The sequence below is a fragment of the Anomaloglossus baeobatrachus genome, chromosome 2, assembly GCF_048569485.1.
Source record: "Anomaloglossus baeobatrachus isolate aAnoBae1 chromosome 2, aAnoBae1.hap1, whole genome shotgun sequence".
Classification (NCBI taxonomy): domain Eukaryota; kingdom Metazoa; phylum Chordata; class Amphibia; order Anura; family Aromobatidae; genus Anomaloglossus; species Anomaloglossus baeobatrachus.
Window position 1 is genome coordinate 409,036,657 of NC_134354.1, and position 27,061 is coordinate 409,063,717.

At 40.6% G+C, this 27,061-nt stretch overlaps 1 protein-coding gene across 3 annotated transcripts in view; it reads left to right on the forward strand.

Annotated features, from left to right (window-relative positions):
* CSMD2 (CUB and Sushi multiple domains 2) overlaps nucleotides 1–27,061 on the forward strand; it is a 1,639,331-nt gene that overhangs the window by 1,541,130 nt on the left and 71,140 nt on the right. For all 3 annotated transcript variants that reach the window (XM_075336114.1, XM_075336115.1, XM_075336117.1), the window contains 3 exons: nucleotides 1,887–2,075; nucleotides 11,409–11,555; nucleotides 14,213–14,401. In XM_075336114.1, the coding sequence (XP_075192229.1) occupies nucleotides 1,887–2,075; nucleotides 11,409–11,555; nucleotides 14,213–14,401 (525 nt within the window). The remainder of the gene's footprint in view (nucleotides 1–1,886; nucleotides 2,076–11,408; nucleotides 11,556–14,212; nucleotides 14,402–27,061) is intronic.

Sequence of the window (27,061 nt, forward strand, 5' to 3'; positions counted from 1 at the left end):
TTTGTGCAGAGCAATGATGGCTGCACGTGTTTATTTAGAGATAACCATGGTTAACTGAGAGAAACAATGATACCAAGCACCAGCCTCCTTTTAAAGTGTCCAGTGGTGTCATTCTTACTTAATCATGACTGATTGATCGCCAGCCCTGTCCTCATCAGCACCCACACCTGTGTTAATGGAACAATCACTAAAACAATGTTAGCTGCTCCTTTTAAGGCAGGAATGCAATGATGTTGAAATGTGTTTTGGGGGTTGAAGTTCATTTTCTTAGCCAATATTGACTCTGCAAGTAATTGCTGTTAAACTGATCACTCTTTATGACATTCTGGAGTATATGCAAATTGCCATTAGAAAAACTTAAGCAGTAGACTTTGTAAAAATTAATATTTGTAGCATTCTCAAAACTTTTGGCCATGACTGTACATATTAGCATTCTTTGTGCTGAATAGAGTTGCAGATTTTAGCTTTTAGCAGAATCATCAGCAGTCAGACATTGTATGAGAATAGTTTTACATGGGACATGCAGCAGCAATTATCTTTACCATCAACAAATGATACAAATAATGTCTGATAGAAACAAAACTGAGAAGTCATATAGTACAGCCTAGAGGAACTTCATACATTAAAAGGAACTTGCTAGAATTTTACCCCACCCAACCATTTTGTTAAGGCAAACTGGTCAGAAATTATAACCTTCACAAACTATTAATATGATTGTGTACCCCTTTAAATTTAAGACAGTTGATCCCTCCATGACCCCAAAGTGCTGATTCACCAATTGGGTTCTGAAGTTCAGTGTGGAAGTGTGACAATGCACTTACAGCTCCTTAGCCTCCGATGTTTTCCTGAACCAGCAGCACCCTTACCTGTCACGATGGGTATGAGAAAGTACCACGCATATGGCGACAGGGAAGGGAAGAGAAACCCTGTATCTAGGGAAGAGGGAGATAGTGACCCCTGACCAAACCTTCTGCTGGCCCTTGGCTCCCCTATAGATACGTTCTGCACCTATGCGCTGAGCAGGATACCTGACCCTAGAACTGGGCCCTAGGTATGGAACAGATGGGATGAGCGCTTAGTCAACCCCACTAAGCTCTTAAGAAGACACAGGAAGCACACATGGGAAAGTACATGAACAACTTATCTCCAGGAGGACTCAAGGAGAGGTACAGCAATGATCCACAATGTTTCTTCAGATGGATACAAGCTGTCTGCTTGCATCCAAGGCCTGTATAGGTTTCTAACTCTATCACCAGCAAAGGCCAAGGGGGAATGAGAGTATTTAAGGACACCAAAGGAAGCTGATTAACAACTGAAAGGTGAGGAAATCCGCTGGGTCCTAAAGGGAAAAGGATTAACCCCAAACAGATAAGAGAATGTGAGGGAGAAGTTTCTGTAGACAAATGCTGCGACCTTCTACAGCTGGACACCACAGGACTGTCTGTCAAGCGTGACACACCTGTGACATTAGCTGGCTTTTTTACAGGTTGCTCTGGTACACTGCCACTGACATATCAATCAGTGATTGAAGGGTGCTGCAAGTTTGGGGATACAGCTGAGACTAAGGAGCTGCAAGTGCATCATCATGTCCCAATGCATTTCCAGACTGAATATCAAAACATGATTTTTAGCTGCTGAAACAGTACTTTGGGATCATAAAGGGGTCAAATCATTTAAATGGCTACACAGTCATATTAATGGTTTTTGGAGGTTTAAATTTCAGGTAAGTTTGCTTTAACAAAATCTAACCGTTAGCACAATGCCATCCACTGTCTTCTCAATACAATCTCCCAGCATAAGTCTGCAGATGTTGTTATAGGATTCTCTACTAGATTAAATAGGCTGTTTATGTAATTATTGTAATGTATATTTTTTTTTTACCATAGTGCTTTGTCCATCAACTGAGATCCTAACCGATTCCACTGGAGTAGTTCTCAGCCAGAGTTATCCTGGCACGTACCCTCAATTCCAGACATGTTCCTGGCTCATCAAAGTTGAATCTGGATATAATGTGACACTGACAGTGGAATACTTTCTGAGCGAAAAGCAGTATGATGAATTTGACATTTTTGACGGTGAGATGAAATTAAGTTGAAAATCAAGTTCACATTTAATGTTATGTATTTATACAAACTAAAGTAATATATGCTACAAATAATGTCAATGAATTGCTGAAAACAGAACAGATATAATGTAAAGGTATCAGATTCTGAAAATCATAAAGATGGCATTTGTGATGGTTGTAAGACCAATTGCCATTTCTGTAGGGGATATGGCATTTTTTAAGGCATGATCGACGCAGTCAGCAGCACTATTTTTACTATCTAAAATACCAGAAACCAAATGGAAATGTTAAAAGGCATTCGATATAGCTTTCATGGATTCATTCTAAATGTAAGCCAAGACACTAGTATGAATAGAGCCTTAGATGTTTAGTAGCTAAGACTGAGAAATTATACCACCACTTATATTGGCTTCTGCTGAGTTAGGCAAAAAGTTTCAGAGGAAAGTTAAGCCCTCGGAAAGCCCTATGAAAATAAAATATAGAACAGTCTCAAGAAGTCATTATTCACAGTTTCAAAGAGAAATGAATCAGAATTGTGACTTCTTTGTAGGTCTTGAAGACTATTTAAAATACTTTCCTCAGAACTTCTTAAACACAAAACATTTCTAAAGTGGCTGTCTATAACCTCTGTTTTTATATGGAAGGTCTCAGAGAGTGCAAAGTGGGGATTGATCTGAATAATCCCAACTTATTCACAGAAAGGCTACTACTACATTGTAGACTACAACAAAAAGATTGTTATTTGTCCAATGCATTTATGGCCCCAATTATGAGCCATATAATTAAAATATCAATCATATATATAACAAAAATATTGTCAAGACATAAAACTTATACAATTGTAAAAGGGAACATTGTTAAAAGGGGAATAAAAGCACCAACACCCCAACTATTGTTGTGCAAAAGGTGTAAAAGACCTTCGTCTCTTTACTATCACAAAGGATCTATTCCCAATATCACAAATATACTGTATATATTCCCAACGGTAATAATTTCTCTGTTCCTATTGCCTTATTCTGCTTTGCCCTTAATACCTGGTGCATCCCAATCAAGCATATACTCAGAGTCACTTTGTTGTAATAATAAAATATAACAAGTTTATTATTAAGTAACAAGACTACAAGAATACACTATATAATTCAAGCACATGTAATCACTATGAAAAGCATATACTAATATATACACATAAAATACAATAAAACACCAGTAAATACTTTACTATAAAACCCACAGCTACATACAACCCACTATGGCACTCACACAATTACAGCCCACCCAACAATATGATACTATCTATCCCTATATGAGGAGTACTCAGCCATCCTTTTGTCTAACCATCCAGGAAGCAAGAGAGAAGAAGAGAGCGAGAGGGGTGAGAGGGCAGCTTAATATAGGGCTTGTGACCAAGATTCATTTAGCCCTATGATTGGCTGTAACATGTGATGTCATGTGGGCGTGTGTATAGCCAGGTGTTGGAGAACGCCTCCCAACCTGGCTGAGGGTAAAAGACATGGTCTTCTGTGTGTGTGTTACCCTCCCCATCCAGCACAAGAGAAATTATATTATTATATATTATTTCACAATTTACTTCCCTGCTGCACAAGCCATTGTAGACCAGTGGCGGTGGTAACCAAATTACTTATGGTCATTCTTTCCTGCTCAATATATTGCTAATAGAAATTGGAAGAAACATCACAGGGATCTTTAGATGGATTAAAGACACATAAGATGACAGTATTAAAAATGGCAGCCGGCAGGTGAGAAGAGATGAGCGGTTCCATCGAGGCTCGGTTCACTGGCAGCAAATGAGCCTAGCTCCTCAGGCTTAAGCTTGACTCAAACACTGCAAGTTACTGATAGGCAGTTTGAGTATCTCCACGCACATACAGCTAGCCATAAGCAGATCACTTCCGGGGAAGGGTGGGAAGCCTTTTTCAAACTTTTTTTGTTCTTATCCCCAGTGTGCGCTGTTCAAACACTGCAAGAGGCTCACACTGGGCTGAACACCAAGTGTACCTAAGCACAGCTTTTCTCGTGAGAGTTTTGTTGGCATGTAAAGCCCCCAAATCCCTTAACTGAATTTTGATTTTTAAATTTGGTGATTGGTTCGAAAACCAAACCTCAGGTTCGCTCATCTCTACAGGTGAGGGTCATATAGTTTTAACATTAGATCTCAAAAGCTTCAGGTTGCACCTCTGGGATTAGTTTAAAATACAGAGAATTTACACGGAAAAACTTTTAATTGGGATAGCAACATATTCTTTTTAATGCATGGCATTTGATTATTCTTACCCCAACTTCATCAACAATAGAGTAAAATAGTTGAGGTCACTCTCCAAAATGAATAAAAACCCAGCAAATACAATTTGTCAGTTCATAGAAGTAAGGCACGAAATCAGTCCTGTGACTCAATTTAGAAAAGAAAGAATTAATGTGGCCCTAATTGAAAAATGTAACAACTAAAAAAAGATGTATTTGAAAATATTACAATCCATCAGTACATAATCAAAAACATTTTTTAAGGAGTGTTTCAAGTTCCGAACCCTAACTCCCGAGTACTTAGTCATAATTGAAAACTGAAGTTGGACTCTCCAAATAAAAAGGCTATTAAGGGTACATCTTAAAAGTTAACCCTGAGACTTTCATTAACCCCTTCACCCCGGCCACTAAAACACGCTAATGACCAGGCCATGTTTTGCAATTCTGACCAGTGTCACTTTGGCAGGATATAACTCTGGAACACTTCAAGAGATACCGATGATTCTGACATTGTTTTTTTCTTGACATATTGTACTTTATGTCAGTGGTAAATTTTGGCTGATAGTTTTGTGTTTATTTGTGAAAATTTGGGAAATTTGGCAAAAATTTTGTATTTTTCAAAGTTTGAATTTTATGCCCATAAATCCGAGTGATATGTTACATAAAATAGTTACTAAATAACATTTCCCACATGTCTACTTTACACCAGCGCAATTTTCAAAACAAAATTTTATTTTGTTAGGAAGTTAGAAGGATTCAAAATTCATGAGCAATTTCTAATTTCTCCAACAAAATTTACAAAACCATTTTATTAAGGAGCACATCATATTTGAAGTGACTTAGAGAGACCTAAGTGACAGAAAATACCCAAAAGTGACACCATTATAAAAACTGCACCCCTCAAAGTCTTCAAAATCACACCCAAGAAGTTTATTAACCCTTCAGGGGCTTCACAAGGACAAAATCAAAATGGAAGGAAAACATTTAAATTTTACTTTTTTACACAATAATGTTACTTAAGCCATAAAATTTAGCATTTTCACAAGGGTATCAGGAAAAAATGCATCATAAAATTTATTGTGCAATTTCTCCTCAGTACTCTGATACCTTGCATGTGGTGGAAATCAATTGTTTGGGCGCACAGCAGGGCTCAGAAGAGAAGAAGCGCCATTCAAATTTTTGAAAGCAAAATTAGATGGAATCATTAGCGGACGCATTGTTGGGTTTGGAGACCCCCTGAGGTGCCTAAACAATGGAGCTCCCACACAAGTGACCACATTTTGGAAAGTAGACCCCTCAAGGAATTTATCTAGATGTTTGGTGAGCCCCTTGAACTCCCGGGGGCTTCACAGAAGTTGATAACATTGAGACCATGAAAAAAAAATACCTACTTCAGAAGACATTTTGTTTGAGTCTCCCAGCAACCACTGTGGAACCTCAAACAGAACACCATTAAGGGGCTAGGACTGTGGTCAACGATTTGAATCTATTACAGATTTTTCAGTACTCATCATTTAGTGCAGTCGACTAATTGTTAAATGTTTATAAATCATCAGTTATTTTGTGCAAAAGTGATCCATTCTACTTGCTCTCATTAAATTTCAGATTTCTATCAGAGATAATATATTCCTCTCTCAGTTTAAAATCAGCTCTAATTTTGGAATCTTTTTAATGAGTGCCAGAACAACTTTGTTTCTCTGTAGTGCACTGACATCTTATAATGCATGCCATTTTGAGTTGAGCTGGCTTTTTTGTTTTTTCTTCATTGAATTGGTCGGTGGCTGACCCCCACCTTGCTGTGCACCTCCAATTTGTTTTGTTTTTTCCACCTGTCTTAATTTTGGCAATTGGTGGCTGTTCACATTCACCTTTGCTTGGGTCTGTCCCGCCCACAGCCATGATACAGTCATGGGTACGCGATTGAAAAGAACCAGGTAAGTGCTGCTATAGACAGTTCAACTTTTTCATATGTGAGGCCGTATGGCACATTTCAAATAAAAATATTTTACAACAAAACAAACGGCAAGAACTTGCCACAGCCAATTAATATAATTCATAATATTTTATTAAGTTGTAGAAGTAAAAAATATTAATTTTAGAAAAAGTACAAAATACAATATACTATAACAGTAATGGATTTCAGGTAGTTGGGTAAGGATACTGATAAGGGATTCACAAAAGGCACAGAACCACACCAATGGAAAATATTGCAATGGCCAAAAAGGCTCATGTGAAAAAAGTTATTAACCCTTTCCAGGTGTGAGAGTGGGAAAGGGGATCACCAGGTGAATTGCTCATAATTACTATGAAAGGGCCACATAGACTCCACTAGTTTTTCCACAGTCCCGCTTTGGAAGAATTTACAATCCCACATACAATAGTGGCAAAATACTTCCAGATTGTGTGAGAGGGAGATGAACAACCATTCACCAGAGGTTCCACATTAACAGGCCAAAGGCTTTAGTTAAATCACCATCGCACACAGGAAAAAGACATACTGTATGTATCACATAGTGTGAAAAGCATAATTACCCATTGGAGTGCTGTGCCAAGGAACACCCACTTCCCTGATGACCGCTTTGCCTATTGCTTTCTCGAAGGGAGATGGCATATAATGAGAACAAGCAAGTATTTATGGGCTGCAAGTCACACAAGAGTTTCATTAATTAACCACGTTCTCGTCGAATGCACCGTGACTCCCCATACATCAAACGAGTTCTCGGACAATCCCGGACATGGGGTGGGACGGAAGAAAACTTCCGATGACGTAAAAAATGGTCCCACCCCGCGCCGTCCAAATGTCGTCAGACACGCCAGCTGCTTAAAGGGAACAACACGCATGCGCAGCCATATCATGCAAGGGCAACTTTATGGGCAACATAGAAAAAAGGATATAAATAGCCCAACATACAGAGAGAGACATTACGTCATATACATTATATCACATTTCCAACATATTTGTTGCTCAAGGGGATTCTTTCGTCTACTAGCCACTCCTTCTTTCACCCGAATGGGACTCTCGCAATGTGATCAAAGGGGCGTGATCATTGCCATGGCAACCCAAGGTTGTCACAACAACCTCTGGGTCAGCCACCTAAGTCAAGCCTGTTAGACAATACCATGAACATAGCTTAAGAGGCTTCAATCAGTGCAGCACTGACTGGTATAATGAATTGCAATTATTGTGCGTTGCAATATATTTTACCAGAAATTGGTAAAATAAAAGTTAATGCTCCATATAGGGACTAAATAAAAAAAAGCTTAAAAAAATTGAAAAAATATAAAAACAAAAAAATCAGAAATAAAAACAATAAATGAAAAAAGTAATATACCAATAGATACATATATTTATGTATAAGTAAAAATAAACAAAAAAAGTACACACATTTGGCATAACCGCTTCTGGAACAACCAGATCTATAAAACTGTCATTGTCAATCCCTTCAGTGAAAAAAAAAACAAAACGTAGCAAAAACTATGTTTTTCATTATACAACTGACAAAACAGTGGAATAAAACACAATCAAAACAACATATGTGAAAAAAAAATCATATCGCTGAGAATGACATGTCTCTCAAAAAAACAAGCTGTCATACAGCTATCCAAGCATAAAAATAAAAAGCTATAGCTATCAGAATACAGCAATGCAAAAGCTATTTTTTTTCTATAAAATTGCTTTAATGGTGGGAAAGCATAAAGCAAAAAATATAAACGTGGTCGCTGTAATTGTACTAACCTGAAGAATTAAGCTGTCATAACTTTTACAACACGGTGAAAACAACAACAGCATAAAACAATTCCTGAATTGGTGTTATTTCTTGATTCTGCCTCACAAAACGTGGAATAGAAAGTGATCAAAAAACATTATGTGGCCCAACATGGTAACAATAAAAACAACAACTCCTCCTGCAGAAACAAGTCCTCACGTGACTATTTCAGCAAAAAAAAAAGAAAAGCTGTAGCCTTCAAAATTCAGTAATTCAAAAAATCTTTTTTTAGTGGGACAGTAACAAACCTAAAAAATAGCTATATAAATCTGGTATTGCTGTAATCATACAGACCTGAGAAATAAAGCCACCCTATCACTGATAATAAAGCCAATTCTTCAACTGCTGCTGACTTGTTTATTCTCTTCTCTCAAAGCTCGCAGTAAGGCACATTTATCCTGCACTCTATGCTGTGTTCTTACACTGGAGATTACATGCAAATCTCAGAAAATAGTGATTCAGACAAAATTCCCAATATAAAATTCAGTGTAATCAGGTACAGAGTCACTTTGACCTCCTATATGGTCTGTGATCTTGCACTATCCATCATTTTATGCATATTTTCAGGCATGCACAAAAATGTGGTCAACAACAGTATTGCAAGAAAATGAGATATTGTGCTCCTTTCACTCTGGAAAAGCACAATGGCTTCCCAAACAGAAATCCAGCAAAATTTGCACTCCCAAATCCAAATGTCCCCCTCCCTTCTGAGCACTACCATGTGTCTGCACCACAGTTAACATCCACCTGTTTGGCATTGCTGTAGTGATGACAGCCCGCTTAATTTTTGGTGTTTGAGCCTCCAGAAGCACTAGCTTGGCACAATGTACAGGCAAAACAATGCACAGAGTATTACAAGGACTTATTTGCAATTTTTAATTTTGCAACGTTCACTGTATTATACTCAATGGGTGTTTTTCAGAATTTTTTTTTACTACACCCATAGATGAATTCCCAGTGGGGTATAATTTCCAATATGTGGTCACTTAAGAGGGGTTTCTGCTGTTCTGGCACATAGCAGCTCTGCAAATAGAACCTGTAAACTATTCTAGGAAACCCTGTGCTCCAAGATTCAAATGGCGCGCCTTCCTTCCTGAGCCCTGCGATGTGGCCAAACAGTTCTGTACAGTCACTTGTGGGGTATTGCCACGTTCAGGAGAAATTGTTTAACATATTATTGGGCCTTTTTTACCTATTCCCAGTCCAGCAAATTCTGAAGTCTAAAAGTAGTTCTTGATTACATGGAGGGTATTGACACACTCAGGAAAAAGTGCACAAAAATCTGTGTGGTCCATTTTTTTCTTATTAGCCCTTATAAAAATTAAAAACTTGGTGCTAAAACAACAGTTTAGTGAAAAAAATGTAATTATTCTTTTTTTTACTGTCCAATGGTATAAAACTATGTGGGTCACCTGTCAATATGCTCACTGCCCCACTTGGTGAATTCACCACGTTCCACATTGCTTTAGTTCCTGTGAAGCACATGAATGGTTAATAAGCTTTTTGGATGTGGTTTTCAGCAGTTGGAGGGTGCAGTTTTTAGGATGTTGTCAATTTTGGGTATTTTCTGTCACATAGGCTCTTCAAAGTCACTTCAAATGTGATGTGGACCCTAAAGAAATGGTTTTGTAAATTTTGTTGGAAAAATTAGAATTTCCTGATAAACTTTGGACCCTTATAACCTCCTAACAAAACAAAAAATATCATTCAAAACTTGCTCTGATATAAAGTAGACATGTGGGAAATGTTATTTATTAACTATGTTGTGTGACATAACTCTTTGGTAAATGGAGAAGAAAGGGACGGCATCACCTGAGAGTGGGATCTCCTAGGTACAAGAAGCACGTTATGATGAAGGAAGAAAAAGCGTACCTAAGGAAATGGGATCACCACATATCGTATCAATAATACACTGAATTTTATTAGGTGATGCAAAAAACCACACATGACATGAAATACAAAAATACACAAATAACACAAGTAGACACCTCTAAAACCATTTAAAAACATGGATACAAGACATATAACCCATATGAAATGAGAACATAGTGTGTCCACAAATGAAGATAATCCTATACACGTGTCCTAAATAGCCCTGTGGTTATACAACCCAAAGTTTATAAAGACATGGGGATCTGCTATAACTCTGGGAAAGGGGTTGTTTGGTGACCAGCCTATTAATAATACATGCATATGATCCCAGCTGGTAGGGGGTCCTGGTGTCATAAACCATACAGCTGGCCGCAACTGACAAACTAATAGCCACAAACAGTAAGAGTCCAGGAAACCCAATAGATGCCTGGAGAATTCCTTATAGCCAGAAGAACCCAGCCTGAAGACAAACCCTACAAACCTCCATGAGGAAGGGAGGCAAACCTGTGAAAGTCCAGGGCAGGACAGGTGGATATGGTGGACCAGAAGTGGGTTAAAGCCCCACGTGTATCGCCACTGTTCAGCGGCTTTCTCAAGGGCAAGGCATAAAACAATCTAACACATGTGGCACATATTTAAATGCAAGACAATAAACAAATTTGTGTTCTGGATAACTTCTTCACATCTGCCGTCATTAGTGCTGGAAAGCACATACACCCCTATCCCGGCTTAGATGCAATACTACACACAGGTGATATCCTTTGTTTATTATCTTGCATTTAAATATATGGCACATGTGTTAGATTGTTTTATGCCTTGCCCTTGAGAAAGCCGCCGAACACTACAGGTCTCAAAAACTGGCAACAAAAGCGTTACTTTTTTTTTGGACAAACTTCTGAATTTTTTTTTCTCCCGCTTAGAAAAAAGTAAAAGTATACGAACTCATACCGACCTGAGGCATCATATGTATACATCAGTTTTACCATATAGTGAACAGAGTAAATAAAAGACCCCCAAAACAATCGTGCAATTGCACTTTTTTTGATAATTTCACCGCACTAGAATTTTTTTCCTTGTTTTACAGTACGCTATTTGGTAAAACTAATGGTTTCATTCAAAAGTACAACTTGTCTCGCAAAAACAAACGCTTATATGGCTATATTGACGGAAAAATAAAAAAGCTATGGTTCTTGGAAGAAGGGGAGGAAAAAACAAACACAAAAAATAAAAAATCACCGGGGGTGAAGCAGTTAAGAGTGAAGGAGTTAACTGTTACTTAGTGTAAACGCGTTTCCACCATTGAGTCACTTTTATTCAGAAGCACTTTAAAATGTAAATCATATTAAATACCAGCTTTGTAAAGACTAAAAGTAAACCTTCTGTGTTCACATCATCCAATTTGTCTCTTCTGTTAACACTATATGATAACATTTCTTTGTTTCTAGGACCCTCTGGTCAGAGCACATTGCTCACATCCTTGAGCGGTAACTATTCTGCGCCCATGACCTTCACCAGTACAGCAAACAAGGTTCTTTTGCGGTGGATGTCTGACCATGCATATAGCAGGAAGGGGTTTAAGATACGCTACTCGGGTAAGAATGACAAATCATTTATCATGGCTAATGGGTGGAGAGGCGCTTTATCTAGATTGAGCGCTGCCAGTGTTTTCGGGAATAGTTATATCAATACGTGAATTCGTAGGAGTAGATAAACATTGAAAATATGACAAATTATTCCCTTCCATTCTGTACTTTTCAGTCACTTCGAATATAATCTCTGATATACGACGTGCAGGAGTAAGTGACCAAAATGAACAGTATATCTTGTGGCTTTATAAAAATCCGTGGTCTTTGCATTATAAGTCGATGACCTGATTTGGCCCAATTTGACAAAGGAATGGTTGAGAATTGAGACCCTTACAGCATAGATGGGTGGTCCCCAATGTGTTCTTCACTAGTCTTTCCAATCCTTCCCCATATGAAACACATATACAGCAAAAATCCAGACAAGGTCCTATTTCAACATTATGCATGACAGGAATCAAGTGGGGGTGCCTGAGGCTACACTATTCTGAACAAACATGATTTTTAGGCGCTGTTCTAAGAAATCACAAGGGGAGATGCTGGCATCTAGCAATAGTGCAGCCTTAGGCATTGGAAGTGTAATATTAAATAATCATATTTTATCATAGAATTACAAAGGGATATATTTTTTTTACTAGTCTAACTATGGCTAAAAAGAAGGAGAAGAACTAGATATTATAAAAGTAAACATTCTAAAGAAAGGAAAAGAAATAAAAAAAAGAAGCCACAGGTTCAGGTCATATTTAGATAATATAATATCAAATAAAAGTTTAGATATTTTGGATCCATATTAAAGGGGCATTGATACACTTTTTTATGTGAATGCTTACGTGGAATCCTGTAAATGGAAGAATGTTTAGAACTTTTTGATTATTATTGTTTATTATTATAGCACCATTTATTCCATGGCACTTTACATGTGAAAAGGGGTATACATAGTAGGGACAAGTACAATGATCATAAACAAAACATGGCACAGACTGGTACAGGAGGACAGAGGTCCCTGCCCGCGAGGGCTCACAGTCTACAAGGGATAGGTGAGGGTAGAGATGGTCGTGCGGTGCTATAGCAGACTGCGGATATCAGCAGGTTGTAGGCTTATCGGAAGAGGTGGGTCTTCAGGTTCCTTTTGAAGCTTGTCAAGGTAGGGGAGAGCCTGGTATGTTGTGGCAGAGCATTGCAGAGTATGGGGGAGGCATGGGAGAAATCTTGGATGCACTTGTGGGAAGAGGAGATTAGAGGGGAGAAAAGAATGAGATCTTGAGAGGATTGAAGGTTATGTGTAGGCCAGTACCATGAGACTAAGTCACAGATGTAAGGAGGAGATTTTGGATGGCTTTGTAGGTCATGGTTAGGGTTTTTGAACTAGAGTCGTTGTGCAATGGGAAGCCAGTGAAGGGATTGGCAGATTGGAGAGGTCGGGGAGTAGCTGGGGGACAAATGGATTAGTCAGGCAGCATAGTTTAGAATAGATTGTAGGGGTGCAAGACTATTAGATGGGAAGCCACAGAGCAGGAGGTTGCAATAGTCCAGGTGAGAGATAATAAGAACATGCACTAGGTTTTTTGCAGCTTCTTGCGAAAGGAATGTACGAATCCATGAAATATTTTTGAGTTGAAGGCGGCAGGAGGTGAAGAGGGCTTGGATGTATGGCTTGATAAATTGTTGATGGTGGTGAGGTTTTCATTGACAGTTTAGTAGCCTGTGATAGTAATGTACCATAAGGGTATGTGCCCACGTTCAGGACTCGCTACGTTCAAAATGCAGCGAGTCCTGACTGGTGGGGCCGCATGTCTCCTCCGCAGGAAAACACAAGAGACTGCAGCTGCTCATACCCAAAATCAGGGTTCAGTGCGCTGCGGTCTCTCGCTTGTGTTCTCCCTACGGAGGACGCATTGAATTCCACAGCAAACAATTGAGGTGCTGCAGTCTGGAAAGACGCTCCGCAGGTTAGTGTTTGCTGTGGAAAAAAAAAGCACAGTGGGCACGGGATTTCTAGAAAACCCATCCACTGTGCTTGTACTGTACAATGCAGCATTTTGGACGCAGCTGAAGCATGCTGCATCCAAAACGCATCAAATACTGATCATGGGCACGCAGCCTAACACTTTGTTCCATGTGCCACATTTACACTGGAAGATTATGGCAAAAGAGCATTCTTAAGAATGCTTGTTTCACGACAAGCTTTCAGTGTAAGCTGCCGATCACCCGATGAATGAGCAAACCGCTCATTCATTGAAATTATCTTTTGTGCACTGCAAATCAGGGCATCGTCCTCTGTAAACTACACTCGCACTGCTAAGTACAATGGCAGTCTGTGCATACTGAACGGTCTACTACAGATTGTTCAATGCACATTGTTTACCTTTGTAAACAGACTATTAATCAACCGCCGATCTGTCAATGTTTACCAATCAGCAGTTCTTTAGTGTCACCAGACAGCCCATGTAAATGGACCCCGGAGGGCTTGTGCTGTAATATAATACACAATATGTTTTACACATCAGATCATTACGACTCGCACTGCTCATACAGGCACAAGCCACAATGGTGTCCTTTTCATAGCTGTCAGAATCTAGTGGCCTCTAAAAGGCAACTTACTGCATGAGCAATGAGAAATGATCATTCAGTCTTGCTATGTCATGTATCCTCTTTTTGTATGTTAGCTGCCTACTGCAGTCTCCCTCGTCCTCCTCTCCATGGCTCGGTGCTCGGTCCTGTCATCAATCCCCCTGGAGGAGTTGTGCGGTTCACTTGCAATCCTGGCTATCGGCTCATTGGAATTAACTCAGCTACATGCCTACGACGTCCTCAAGGCTATTATGACTGGAACTCAGAGGTGCCATTATGTCAGGGTACGTCTATGAGAACAATACCACAGTGCTTAACATAGCAGTCCTTGCTAAAATCCATAACACAACTGGGGAATTCGTAACAATACATTATAATAACACACAAATACTGTCTTAATGATTTTATCTGACTTTTTACTAAATAAGTGAAAATGTTTTACTTGGGAACAAACAAATCAGGATATTGCGTCAATAATAATTTGACAGCTAAAGTTATAGAATATTCTGAATATTGTTTATGATAATGGTGTTTTCACATGTAGTGTTCTTCATTTCTTACTCTCTGCTGACATCACCTTAGGAGCCTAATTTATACAAGATAAACATATACCTCTTCTATAGGTAAACAGTGGGGTTTGTCACCCATGAGGTAATAGAGCATATAGCATGCACTGTACATTATTTTATTGTATATGTCTGTATAGCATTCCATACTCTGTACCAGGGGTGCACAGCTTGTGGTCCTTGATGCCTTTCCATGTGGTCCTCAGCTCTCCGGTCACAGACATGTCTGACAGTCTATGGTGGCTACTCATATTTGTTTTCCATGTTAGGGAGTGGAATAGAGGAGGGTCAGGTAGCACTGTTGGAATGGTGACTATCAATGGTGCTCTCTGTGGCCATGTTGTCACCATGTCATCATCTAAGTATGGAGTAAAGAAGTGGCAGTGCTGCCATAATTATTGTAGCCTATAGGAGAATGGAAATGCTCAGCATTTGCATTAAAGGTATTGGAGAAAGTAGGATCCATTACACTCTGGATTGTCTTTGGAAGACAAAAGAAACCTCTATCCTCCAGATCAGTGGGAGTCATAAAAATTGAACCAGCACTTATTAGATATTTATGTTGGGAATCCCCAACATAAATTGGGATGGGATGTTTATGATGTTTTATTGTTGTCTATGGGGTTGGTTCAGTGTGACAACGTGGCCCCCAGACCAAAAAAGCACGTGTGCTCTAATTCTATACTATGCTGGATAAAAGGTTGTACCCACATACAGTATACCAGCCCCACAAAGGCCAAAAGTACATTGTTGACTTTCATTGGGTAAATGGAACACCATGGAAACTTTTTATGCACATGTCAAAAGTGGTGCGTGAACAAAGCTTTACATGTGTTTTCAGGGCAAAGAAACATGAAAAGGTTAATTTGGCTAATATGTCATCTGAATATAGTCTGACATGCTCAGATTACTCACAGTAGCGCCCATTATGGAATGATATATAGATCACTAACAGACGGCTGCCACTGTCACCCACTCTTACTTACACAATATAGCTGGCGAGTGGACACTAATTGATCATTGATAACTATTGTAGCATCATTAGCCATGTACCAAATACCATGATATAACATTGAGAACATGGAGAACTAGCCCACAAGCCACTTGTAATAAAAAGGGCACGGATTGTGGAATTGCCTCTAATAAAGCAAAATATTATGACAATAAAATGAAGAAACTTTTTGTACCTAGAATTTCCTTAGATATTTCTTCGTAGACTGCTCACATTTCAGCCCTGTCATTTCATTTTATCAATCACTCACACTATGAAGTGTCATTCTCAATCTGCTGTAATGTATTTCTATTTAAAATGAATGATACATTATGAGTGGTAAGAGAATCATGGTGGTAAGTACTGTAAAAATTTGCCAATTAATTGTCACGCTTGCTGCTTCTTCCTATGTTGTACGGTGGATGTTGTGTAATACTTGTTCCTGTCACTTTGCCATTTCTTGCATTGGAATTCTGCACACTCTGCAGTCTAGACGGAGATCTCCCTCAGCTTCCCTCCCAGCCAGCATGACACTGTCATAATTATCATTTCAACTGGAGGCATGAGGTGTCCCCCTACTCCTGTCCAGCCACTAAATTACCTGCCACCATGAGATGCCCGGCTTCTCGTTACCAGGCCAGACCTGGAGGAGCTGCCAAACTTTGAAACAATAATTGAGTGTTGGCCTCTTTGAGCTATGTCTGCACTTAATTCCCCTTTTCTTACATAGTTAATTTTCTGAAAATCAGACAGGCAATTCAATTGAATTTTGAAGCTACAGGCTGTAACCACATTGAGCTATATAAAAGCCTCTCCATTCTGCTCTTCTTTCCTTTCACCTTGTCACTTTCACGTTTGATGAATAGGTAATAAATAAAATTTATATTTATTTTGTCATCGTTTTGGGAAACATGTTGACAGTTATGACTTTCAGGGAAGAGCTACCTATTTTACTTGCCAACAATATATGTAAACAGTTTCAAGAATTCTTTCATTCTGATGTCCTGCTGCACTGTGCAATACTAGTTAGGGATGTATAACTGTGTATTGGGTATTCCAAGGATATAAAGAAATGTTTTAACTAAAAGTTTAAAGGGAGTCTGTCAGCCCAGAATGACAGTGTATTAAGCACACACACTTGTAGGGGATATAGTCCCTTTCAAAATAGCACTTTTTGTCTTTTAATTGCTACTTCCATTCTGCAAAAACTGAAGATTATTCAGATATGCTAATTAGGGAACTTGGTGCACCCTTGGTGTGGCCAAGACACTTGGGACTCTGCTCCACCCACTTGTTTTGCATGCCCCACCTCCCTTACTGGTGAGTTACAGCACTCACTTGCCTGGAGGGAGCACTGTCTGCAGAGAAAGCTCAGGCAAGTCAACTCTGTCCATCATCAGGGAAGGAGGTGGGGCATGCAAAACCAGTGGGCGGAAGGGTGCACTCTAAGGGTGCACCGAGCACCTCAAATAGCATATTAGATTAAACCTCATTTTTTGCAGAATGGGGAAAGTAATTAAAACATAAAAGTGGCAATTGTTATAGTAGAACATCTCCTAAAAGGCTATGTGCTTAATTTATACTGATAGGTTGGGCAGACAGACTCCCCTTAAACTTCTCAATATACTTTAAAACATACATTTAGAGCTTCTTACTAATGTCTAGCTAGTGCTGTTTGGGTCCCCTGCACCTCTGCTCATCCTCTGATGTCATTACTAATCATATCATAGAATCATAGAATGATAGAGTTGGAAAGGACCTCAAGGGCCATCGGGTCCAACCCCCTGCAAGTGCAGTTTTCCTAAATCATCCCAGCTATATGTTTATCCAGTTGCATAGAAAAACTATGAATAATGCTTTAACCCAATATAACTGGCACAATCTTATGGTGGTCTCCACACAGACATGTAACTAGATGTGATATAAATGCCATGGTAGGTATAATGAGAATAATTTAGAATTTTAAAAGGAGTCAAAAAGCATTATCAACCCTGGAAAATCCATGTAGCTATTCCTATACTTGACAGTATAATGCTTAATCTACAGTCACATTTTCATTTGGATATTCTGTGTTAGGGTATGTGCCCACGATCAGGACTCGCTGCGTTCAGAACGCAGCGAGTCCTGACCTAGGGGGGGGGGGCGCGTCTCCTCCGCAGTAGAATGCAGGAGACCGCAGCTGCTTGTACCCACGATCAGGGTTCCGTGCGCTGCGGTCTCCTGCTTGTGTTCTCCCTATGGAGGACGCAGGCAATTCCGCAGCAAACAATTGACATGCTGTGGTCTGGAAAGATGCTCCGCAGGTCAGTGTTTGCTGTGGAAAAAACAAGCACAGTGGGTACAGAATTTATAGAAATCCCGTCCACTATGCTTGTACTGTACACCGCAGTGGTTTGGACACAACTGATGTATCCGCTGTATGTAAGCCGTAAGATGTAAGCCGCTGCAAATACTGATCGTGGGCATGCACCTTTATTGTTCCATTTTGAGAAACAGCAAAACCAAAGTAATGAGCAGTAGTATAAGTTGGTACATCTGCGGCATATAGGAACATGTTCACACTGTGGCTATTTAACAGACAAAAACTAAGACCACATACCCTGCAGTAAATATTGTATTTTTCAAATTATAAGATGCACTTTTCCTGCCAAAAGTTTGGGAGGGGTGCATTTCATAAACTGACTGTAGCTTACCGGGGTGTGGTGGAGAATGGTCACAGAAGGCAGGGGCAATGCTGCGGACTGTGTGCTGTTCACTTTGCAGTGGGCAGGGCTGGTACTCGCTGTGGGTGGTGAGGCAGGGACCATCCAGAAAATGTTGGAGTTTCAGGCTTCAAATAATGGCGCCTGAAGTCGGCTCATACACAGATTGAGCTCTCAGCTCGAGATCTCATCTGCACACACCACCCCCATCCCATTGGGGAAAAAAATGGCTCCCAGAGTGGCGCGCACACAAATGAGATCTCGGCTCATCATTGAGCTCAATCTGCGCATGTGTCAACTCCGGGCGACATTTTTTTGAAGCCCGCACCACCGACAGTTTCTGGATCTTCCTGCCTCACAACGCCCACAGCGAGCACCATCACCCTGCTCCACCACTGCCCCGTCTCCTGTGACCTCGCTCCACCACCGCTATCCACCCTCCCCCAGTCAGACACCACCAGATCATTAGACAGACCCCCATATTTTTTTTACTTTTTTTTTTCTCTAAATATGAAGTGTGTCTTACAATTCGGTGCGTCTTATAAAATTAAAAATATGGTAAGTAATAATAGTAAAAATAAATAACATAGGGTAAAAAAATATAAAAGTCATCCCACTACAACAAGGTGTCCCCCAATCGGGACGGTCCTAACTAGAGTTGAGCGCGGTTCGTGGTTCGTGGTTCTCCAGTTCTAGGCTCGAGTGATTTTTGGGCTGTTCGAGATCGAACTAGAACTCGAGCTTTTTGCTAAAAGCTCGATAGTTCTAGATACGTTCGAGAACGGTTCTAGCAGCAAAAAGCAGGGCTTTTTACAGCTACAGTGAGCAGGAGCCATCGCTGGCAGCCTGCCACAAGCTGGTAACCAAGATAAACATCGGGTATCCAAGCAAAGCGCTTTGGTTAGTAACCCGATGTTTATCTTAGTTACGTGCAGGAAGCCCACACTTTCCCGCTCAGCTCGCTCCACCCCCTCCTGCCCGCGGCATGTACACATACATACACATACACAAACACACACACACACACACATCCACCGATGGTGGTGACGTCACGGACCTCTCGCGATACTTGATGTGAAGGCGCCGGTCATTGACCTCAGTGACAGGGGCTGTCAGTGTGCTGGAGATCAGCGCAGGTAATGTACCTCACTGACAGCAGCACTTGTCACCCCCCTGCAGTGACCTGGGCTGACCCATTGATGTTAGCTCAGGTCACTGCACTGCTCTCCCAGCCAATGGGGAACATCCTGCTCTTCATTGACTGGGACAGTGTGCATCGTCATGGCAACCCCTTGGATTACACCAGACCTGGATTTGTTTTTCAATCTAATAAATTGGTTAAAGAGGGAATGTTTTGGGGAGTGTTTTTTCAAATAAAAATGTGTTTGTCGTGTATTTTTTTTTTATTACTGACTGGGTTGGTGATGTCGGGTATCTGATAGACGCCTGACCTCACCAACCCCAGGGCTTGATGCCAGGTGACATTACACATCTGGTATTAACCCCAAATATTACCCCGTTTGCCACCGCACCAGGGCGCGGGATGAGCTGGGGCGAAGCACCAGGATTGGCGCATCTAATGGATGCGCCACTTCTGGGGCGGCTGCGGCCTGCTATTTTTAGGCTGGGGAGATTCCAATAACCATGGACCTCCCTAGTCTGAGAATATCAGGCCCCAGCTGTCTGCTTTACCTTGGCTGGTGATCCAATTTTGGGGGACCCCTACGTGTTTTTTTTTTAAATTATTTATTTAATTTAAAATAACAGCGTGGGGTGCCCTCAGTTTTGGATTACCAGCCAAGGTGAGGTTGCCAGCTGTGGTCTGCAGGCTGCAGCCGTCTGCTTTACCCTAGCTGGCTACAAAACTAGGGGGAACCCTATGTCATTTTTTTTTCATTTTTTTGGCTAAATACAAAGCTAAGCACCCCTTAGTGCCACATGAAAGGTACCAAAGGGTGTTCCACTTTTTCTCCATTTTTTTCTCCACTTTCTCTCCACTTTTTCTCCACTTTTTCTCCATTTTTTTCTCCACTTATTCTCCACTTTTTCTCCTCTTATTCTCCACTTTTTCTCCACTTTTTCTCCTCTTATTCTCCACTTTTTCTCCACTTTTTCTCCACTTTTTCTCCATTTTTTTCTCCACTTTCTCCACTTTTTCTCCACTTTTTTCTCCACTTTTCCTCCTCTTATGCTCCACTTTTTCTCCTCTTAATCTCCACTTTTTCTCCACTTTTTCTCCACTTTTTCTCCACTTTTTTCTCCACTTTTTCTCCTCTTATGCTCCACTTTTTCTCCACTTTTTCTCCACTTTTTCTCCACTTTTTCTCCACTTTTTCTCCACTTTTTCTCCTCTTAATCTCCACTTTTTCTCCTCTTATGCTCCACTTTTTCTCCACTTTTTCTCCACTTTTTCTCCACGTTTTCTCCACTTTTTTCTCCACTTTTTCTCCTCTTATGCTCCACTTTTTCTCCTCTTTTTCTCCACTTTTTCTCCTTTTTTTCTCCACGTTTTCTCCACGTTTTCTCCACTTTTTTCTCCACTTTTTCTCCTCTTATGCTCCACTTTTTCTCCACTTTTTCTCCACTTTTTCTCCTCTTAATCTCCACTTTTTCTCCACTTTTTCTCCACTTTTTCTCCACTTTTTCTCCACTTTTTCTCCACTTTTTTCTCCACTTTTTCTCCACTTTTTCTCCTCTTATGCTCCACTTTTTCTCCACTTTTTCTCCACTTTTTCTCCACTTTTTCTCCTCTTATGCTCCACTTTTTCTCCACTTTTTCTCCACTTTTTCTCCACTTTTTCTCCACTTTTTCTCCTCTTATGCTCCACTTTTTCTCCTCTTATGCTCCACTTTTTCTCCACTTTTTCTCCACTTTTTCTCCACTTTTTTCTCCACTTTTTCTCCTCTTATGCTCCACTTTTTCTCCACTTTTTCTCCTCTTATGCTCCACTTTTTCTCCTCTTAATCTCCACTTTTTCTACACTTTTTCTCCACTTTTTCTCCACTTTTTCTCCACTTTTTCTCCACTTTTTTCTCCACTTTTTCTCCACTTTTTCTCCTCTTATGCTCCACTTTTTCTCCACTTTTTCTCCACTTTTTCTCCACTTTTTCTCCTCTTATGCTCCACTTTTTCTCCACTTTTTCTCCACTTTTTCTCCTCTTATGCTCCACTTTTTCTCCACTTTTTCTCCACTTTTTTCTCCACTTTTTCTCCTCTTATGCTCCACTTTTTCTCCACTTTTTCTCCACTTTTTCTCCACTTTTTCTCCTCTTATGCTCCACTTTTTCTCCACTTTTTCTCCACTTTTTCTCCATTTTTTTCTCCACTTATTCTCCACTTTTTCTCCTCTTATTCTCCACTTTTTCTCCACTTTTTCTCCACTTTTTCTCCTCTTATTCTCCACTTTTTCTCCACTTTTTCTCCACTTTTTCTCCATTTTTTTCTCCACTTTCTCCACTTTTTCTCCACTTTTTTCTCCACTTTTTCTCCTCCTATGCTCCACTTTTTCTCCTCTTAATCTCCACTTTTTCTCCACTTTTTCTCCACTTTTTCTCCACTTTTTTTATCCACTTTTTCTCCTCTTATGCTCCACTTTTTCTCCACTTTTTCTCCACTTTTTCTCCACTTTTTCTCCTCTTAATCTCCACTTTTTCTCCTCTTATGCTCCACTTTTTCTCCACTTTTTCTCCACTTTTTCTCCACGTTTTCTCCACTTTTTTCTCCACTTTTTCTCCTCTTATGCTCCACTTTTTCTCCACTTTTTCTCCACTTTTTCTCCACTTTTTCTCCACGTTTTCTCCACGTTTTCTCCACTTTTTTGTCCACTTTTTCTCCTCTTATGCTCCACTTTTTCTCCACTTTTTCTCCACTTTTTCTCCTCTTAATCTCCACTTTTTCTCCACTTTTTCTCCACTTTTTCTCCACTTTTTCTCCACTTTTTTCTCCACTTTTTCTCCACTTTTTCTCCTCTTATGCTCCACTTTTTCTCCACTTTTTCTCCACTTTTTCTCCACGTTTTCTCCACGTTTTCTCCACTTTTTTCTCCACTTTTTCTCCTCTTATGCTCCACTTTTTCTCCACTTTTTCTCCACTTTTTCTCCTCTTAATCTCCACTTTTTCTCCACTTTTTCTCCACTTTTTCTCCACTTTTTCTCCACTTTTTTCTCCACTTTTTCTCCACTTTTTCTCCTCTTATGCTCCACTTTTTCTCCACTTTTTCTCCACTTTTTCTCCACTTTTTCTCCTCTTATGCTCCACTTTTTCCCCACTTTTTCTCCACTTTTTCTCCTCTTATGCTCCACTTTTTCTCCACTTTTTCTCCACTTTTTTCTCCACTTTTTCTCCTCTTATGCTCCACTTTTTCTCCACTTTTTCTCCACTTTTTCTCCACTTTTTCTCCTCTTATGCTCCACTTTTTCTCCACTTTTTCTCCACTTTTTCTCCATTTTTTTCTCCACTTATTCTCCACTTTTTCTCCTCTTATTCTCCACTTTTTCTCCACTTTTTCTCCTCTTATTCTCCACTTTTTCTCCACTTTTTCTCCACTTTTTCTCCATTTTTTTCTCCACTTTCTCCACTTTTTCTCCACTTTTTTCTCCACTTTTTCTCCTCTTATGCTCCACTTTTTCTCCTCTTAATCTCCACTTTTTCTCCACTTTTTCTCCACTTTTTTCTCCACTTTTTCTCCTCTTATGCTCCACTTTTTCTCCACTTTTTCTCCACTTTTTCTCCACTTTTTCTCCACTTTTTCTACTCTTAATCTCCACTTTTTCTCCTCTTATGCTCCACTTTTTCTCCACTTTTTCTCCACTTTTTCTCCACTTTTTCTCCACTTTTTCTCCTCTTATGCTCCACTTTTTCTCCACTTTTTCTCCTCTTAATCTCCACTTTTTCTCCTCTTATGCTCCACTTTTTCTCCACTTTTTCTCCTCTTATGCTCCACTTTTTCTCCACTTTTTCTCCACTTTTTCTCCTCTTATGCTCCACTTTTTCTCCACTTTTTCTCCACTTTTTTCTCCACTTTTTCTCCTCTTATGCTCCACTTTTTCTCCACTTTTTCTCCACTTATGCTCCACTTTTTCTCCACTTTTTCTCCACTTTTTTCTCCACTTTTTCTCCTCTTAATCTCCACTTTTTCTCCACTTTTTCTCCACTTTTTCTCCACTTTTTCTCCACTTTTTTCTCCACTTTTTTCTCCACTTTTTCTCCACTTTTTCTCCTCTTATGTTCCACTTATTCTCCACTTTTTCGCCACTTTTTCTCTACTTTTTCTATGGTCGGTCTACCCATTAGCTCTGCCATGCATAGTGTAGCTCTACACCTACTGCACATGTTACTTTATGATTGACATCTCTTTCGTACCAGAGCTGTCTAAGTCTACTCTGACCCCATATTTGTCATTACTATATTGTCCTTGTACTGTATTATGACATTTGTATCAAGTGTTTCATTTCTTGCTGTGTTGCAATTTTTTTGCTGCATCCCAATTGTACCTCTACATTGTTCGAGTTTATGTTATTGTTCTCTCACTCTTATGTGATACTGATTATTGTCATTTTTCATGATTACATGCAGATAAGTCCAATCTGACGAAGGCTCAGGCCGAAACGTCATTTGTAACTTGTTTTGGACAAAAACATATATGCTTATGAAAAAAAAATTTTCTTAATACGGACCAATAAAGAGTGATTTTGCATTACTATCCGTTGTGACTTACTGACTTAGTCTGGGAGATATAGAGTGCCGAGGTTACTCACTAATTTTATCTATTATTACCTCTGAGCACCTATATACCAGTGAGCAGAGCTTCCTCTACAGTAGTTCTCCTGATTAGGCATGCCCTTACCTCATGAGCAGGGCATTGCAGCTTTGGTAGCAACCATTACGACATGGACTCTGCTGCTGTGGACCCGGGGAGAGTGAGTGCAGATTCATTGCACCCACACTCCTCACATGAAGGGTCCGCACTCCTAGAAAATGGGGGATACGTTCCCTGAGTGTCTCCCCCCCATATTCTAGACGGTCCAGAGTCGTCGTGGGACCCCTTTATTTTTTTTCTTACAATAAATTGGTGAAAGAGGAAATGTTTTGGGGACTGTTTTTTCAAATAAATTTCTTTTGTCGATTTTTTGTTTTTGTTAGTACTGACAGTTTATGATGTTGGGTATCTAATAGACGCCATGACATCACAAACTGCTGGGCTTGATCTCAGGTGACTTTACAGCTAGTATTAACCCGATTTATTACCCCGTTTGCCACTGCACCAGGGCACGGGATGAGCTGGGGTGAAGCGCCAGGATTGGCGCATCTAGTGGATGGGCCACGTCTGGGGTGCCTGCGGCCTGCTATTTTTAGGCTGTGAAGGCCCAATAACTATGGACCTTCCCACCCTGAGAATACCAGACCACAGCTGTCCGCTTTACCTTGGCTGGTGATCCAATTTGGGGGGTCCCCTACTTTTATTGTGTAATTATTAATATTTATAAAATAATTATAAAAAAGAGCCTGAGGGGACCTCCACATTGGATCCCCAACCACGGTAAAGCTGCCAGCTGTGGTTTTCAGGCTACAGCCGTCTGCTTTACCCTAGCTGGCTATCAAAAATGGGGGGACCCAACGTAATTTTTTTTTTTTAACTATTTTTTAAATAGAAAAAATTAATGGGCTTCCCTGTATTTTGATTGCCAACCAAGGTAACGGCAGGCAGATGGGGGTGGCAACCCATAGCTGTCTGCTTTATCTGCGCTGAGAATCAAAAATACCGCGGAGCGCTACGTCATTTTTTTAAAGATTTATTTTTACAGCACTGTGATGTCCAGCAATCAAAATACAGGGAAGCCCATTTTATTTTTAGTTATTTAAATAAATAATTAAAAAAAATATATGTTAGCTCCCACTGCATTTTTTGTATTGCTAGCTAAGGGTAATCCAAGCAGCTACTGGCTGCTAACCCCCACTGCTTGGTGTTACCTTCACTGGCAATGGAAAATCCAGGGAAGCATTTTTTTTTTTTTTTGCCAAAAAGCTACAAAAAAAGGACGTGAGCTTCGCCATATTTTTGTATGCTAGCCAGGTATAGCAGGCAGGTGCTGGAAGAGTTGGATACAGCGCCAGAAGATGGCGCTTCTATGAAAATGCCATTTTCTGAGGTGGCTGCAGACTGCAATTCGCAGCAGTGGGGCCCAGAAAGCTCAGGCCAACCGGTGGTGCGGATTCCAATCCCAGCTGCCTAGTTGTACCTGGCTGGACACAAAAATGGGGCAAAGCCTACGTCATTTGTTTTCTAATTATTTCATGAAATTCATGAAATAATAAAAAAAGGGCTTCCCTTTATTTTTGGTTCCCAGCCGGGTACAAATAGGCAACTGGGGGTTGGGGGCAGCCGTACCTGCCTGCTGTACCTGGCTAGCATACAAAAATATGGCGAAGCCACATAATTTTTTCAGGGGGCAAAAAACTTCTGCATACAGTCCTGGATGGAGTATGCTGAGCCTTGTAGTTCTGCAGCTGCTGTCTGTCTGTATGGAGAAGAGCAGACAGCAGCTGCAGAACTACAAGGCTCAGCATACTCCATCCAGGACTGTATGCAGAAGTTTTTTGCCCACCAAAAAAATGACGTGGGCTTCGCCATATTTTTGTATGCTAGCCAGGTACAGCTGGCAGCCACGGGCTGCCTCCAACCCCCAGTTGCCTATTTGTACCCGGCTGGGAACCAAAAATATAGGGAAGCCCGTTTTTTTTTAATTATTTCACTTATTTCATGAAATAATTAAAAAACAAATGACGTGGGCTTCGCCCTATTTTTGTGTCCAGCCGGGTACAACTAGGCAGCTGGGGATTGGAATCCGCAGCACAGGTTAGCCCGAGGTTTGTGGGCGCCTCTGCTGCGGATTTCAGTCCGCAGCCGTCCCAGAAAATGGCGCTCTCATAGAAGCGCCATCATCTGGCGCTGTATCCAACTCTTCCAACAGCCCTGGAGCCGGGTGGCTTGTTGGGTAATCATGAGTTAATACTGGCTTTGTTTTACCAGCCAGTATTAAGCCAGAGATTCTTAATGTCAGGCACGTTTGACCCGGCCATTAAGAATCTCCAATAAAGGGTTAAAAAAAGACACCACACAGAGAAAAAATACTTTAATAGAAATAAATACACAGACACATTAGAGACTCCATCTTTATTACCCCTGTCAGCCCTCCACGATCCTGCTCTTCTCTCTTCTTTCTTTCTAGTGTAGTAGTAGTGACGATTGTAGTGAGGGGCATCACTTGGGGCTGGGGAACCTCCATCCTAACTACAATGCTCACTACAATCGGGAAGCAGCGTGCAGCCTTCACTCCGTGAGTGATCACTGCTGGCTGCTAGCGGTAACGCTGACAGACGCGTTACCATAGCAACGGTGCTCCCGGAGCCGCGGTTAGCGGTGACGTCACCGCTAACTGCGTTGCTATGGCAACGGTGATCTCCGTTAATGACCGGCTGTGTCAGCCGGTCCCTAACGGAACGGGGAGTCGACCGTGTGCTAGAGCATGTCGCCGGTACACGGCGATACACATATGTGCACCGTGTACCGGAGAGATGCACTCGCAGGTCCTACATGACGTGTCATAGTCATGTGACCAGTCTGTAGCCAATGAGATAATAGCCACGTGACTGGTCACATGGCTATTTTGACGTCACGATAGGTC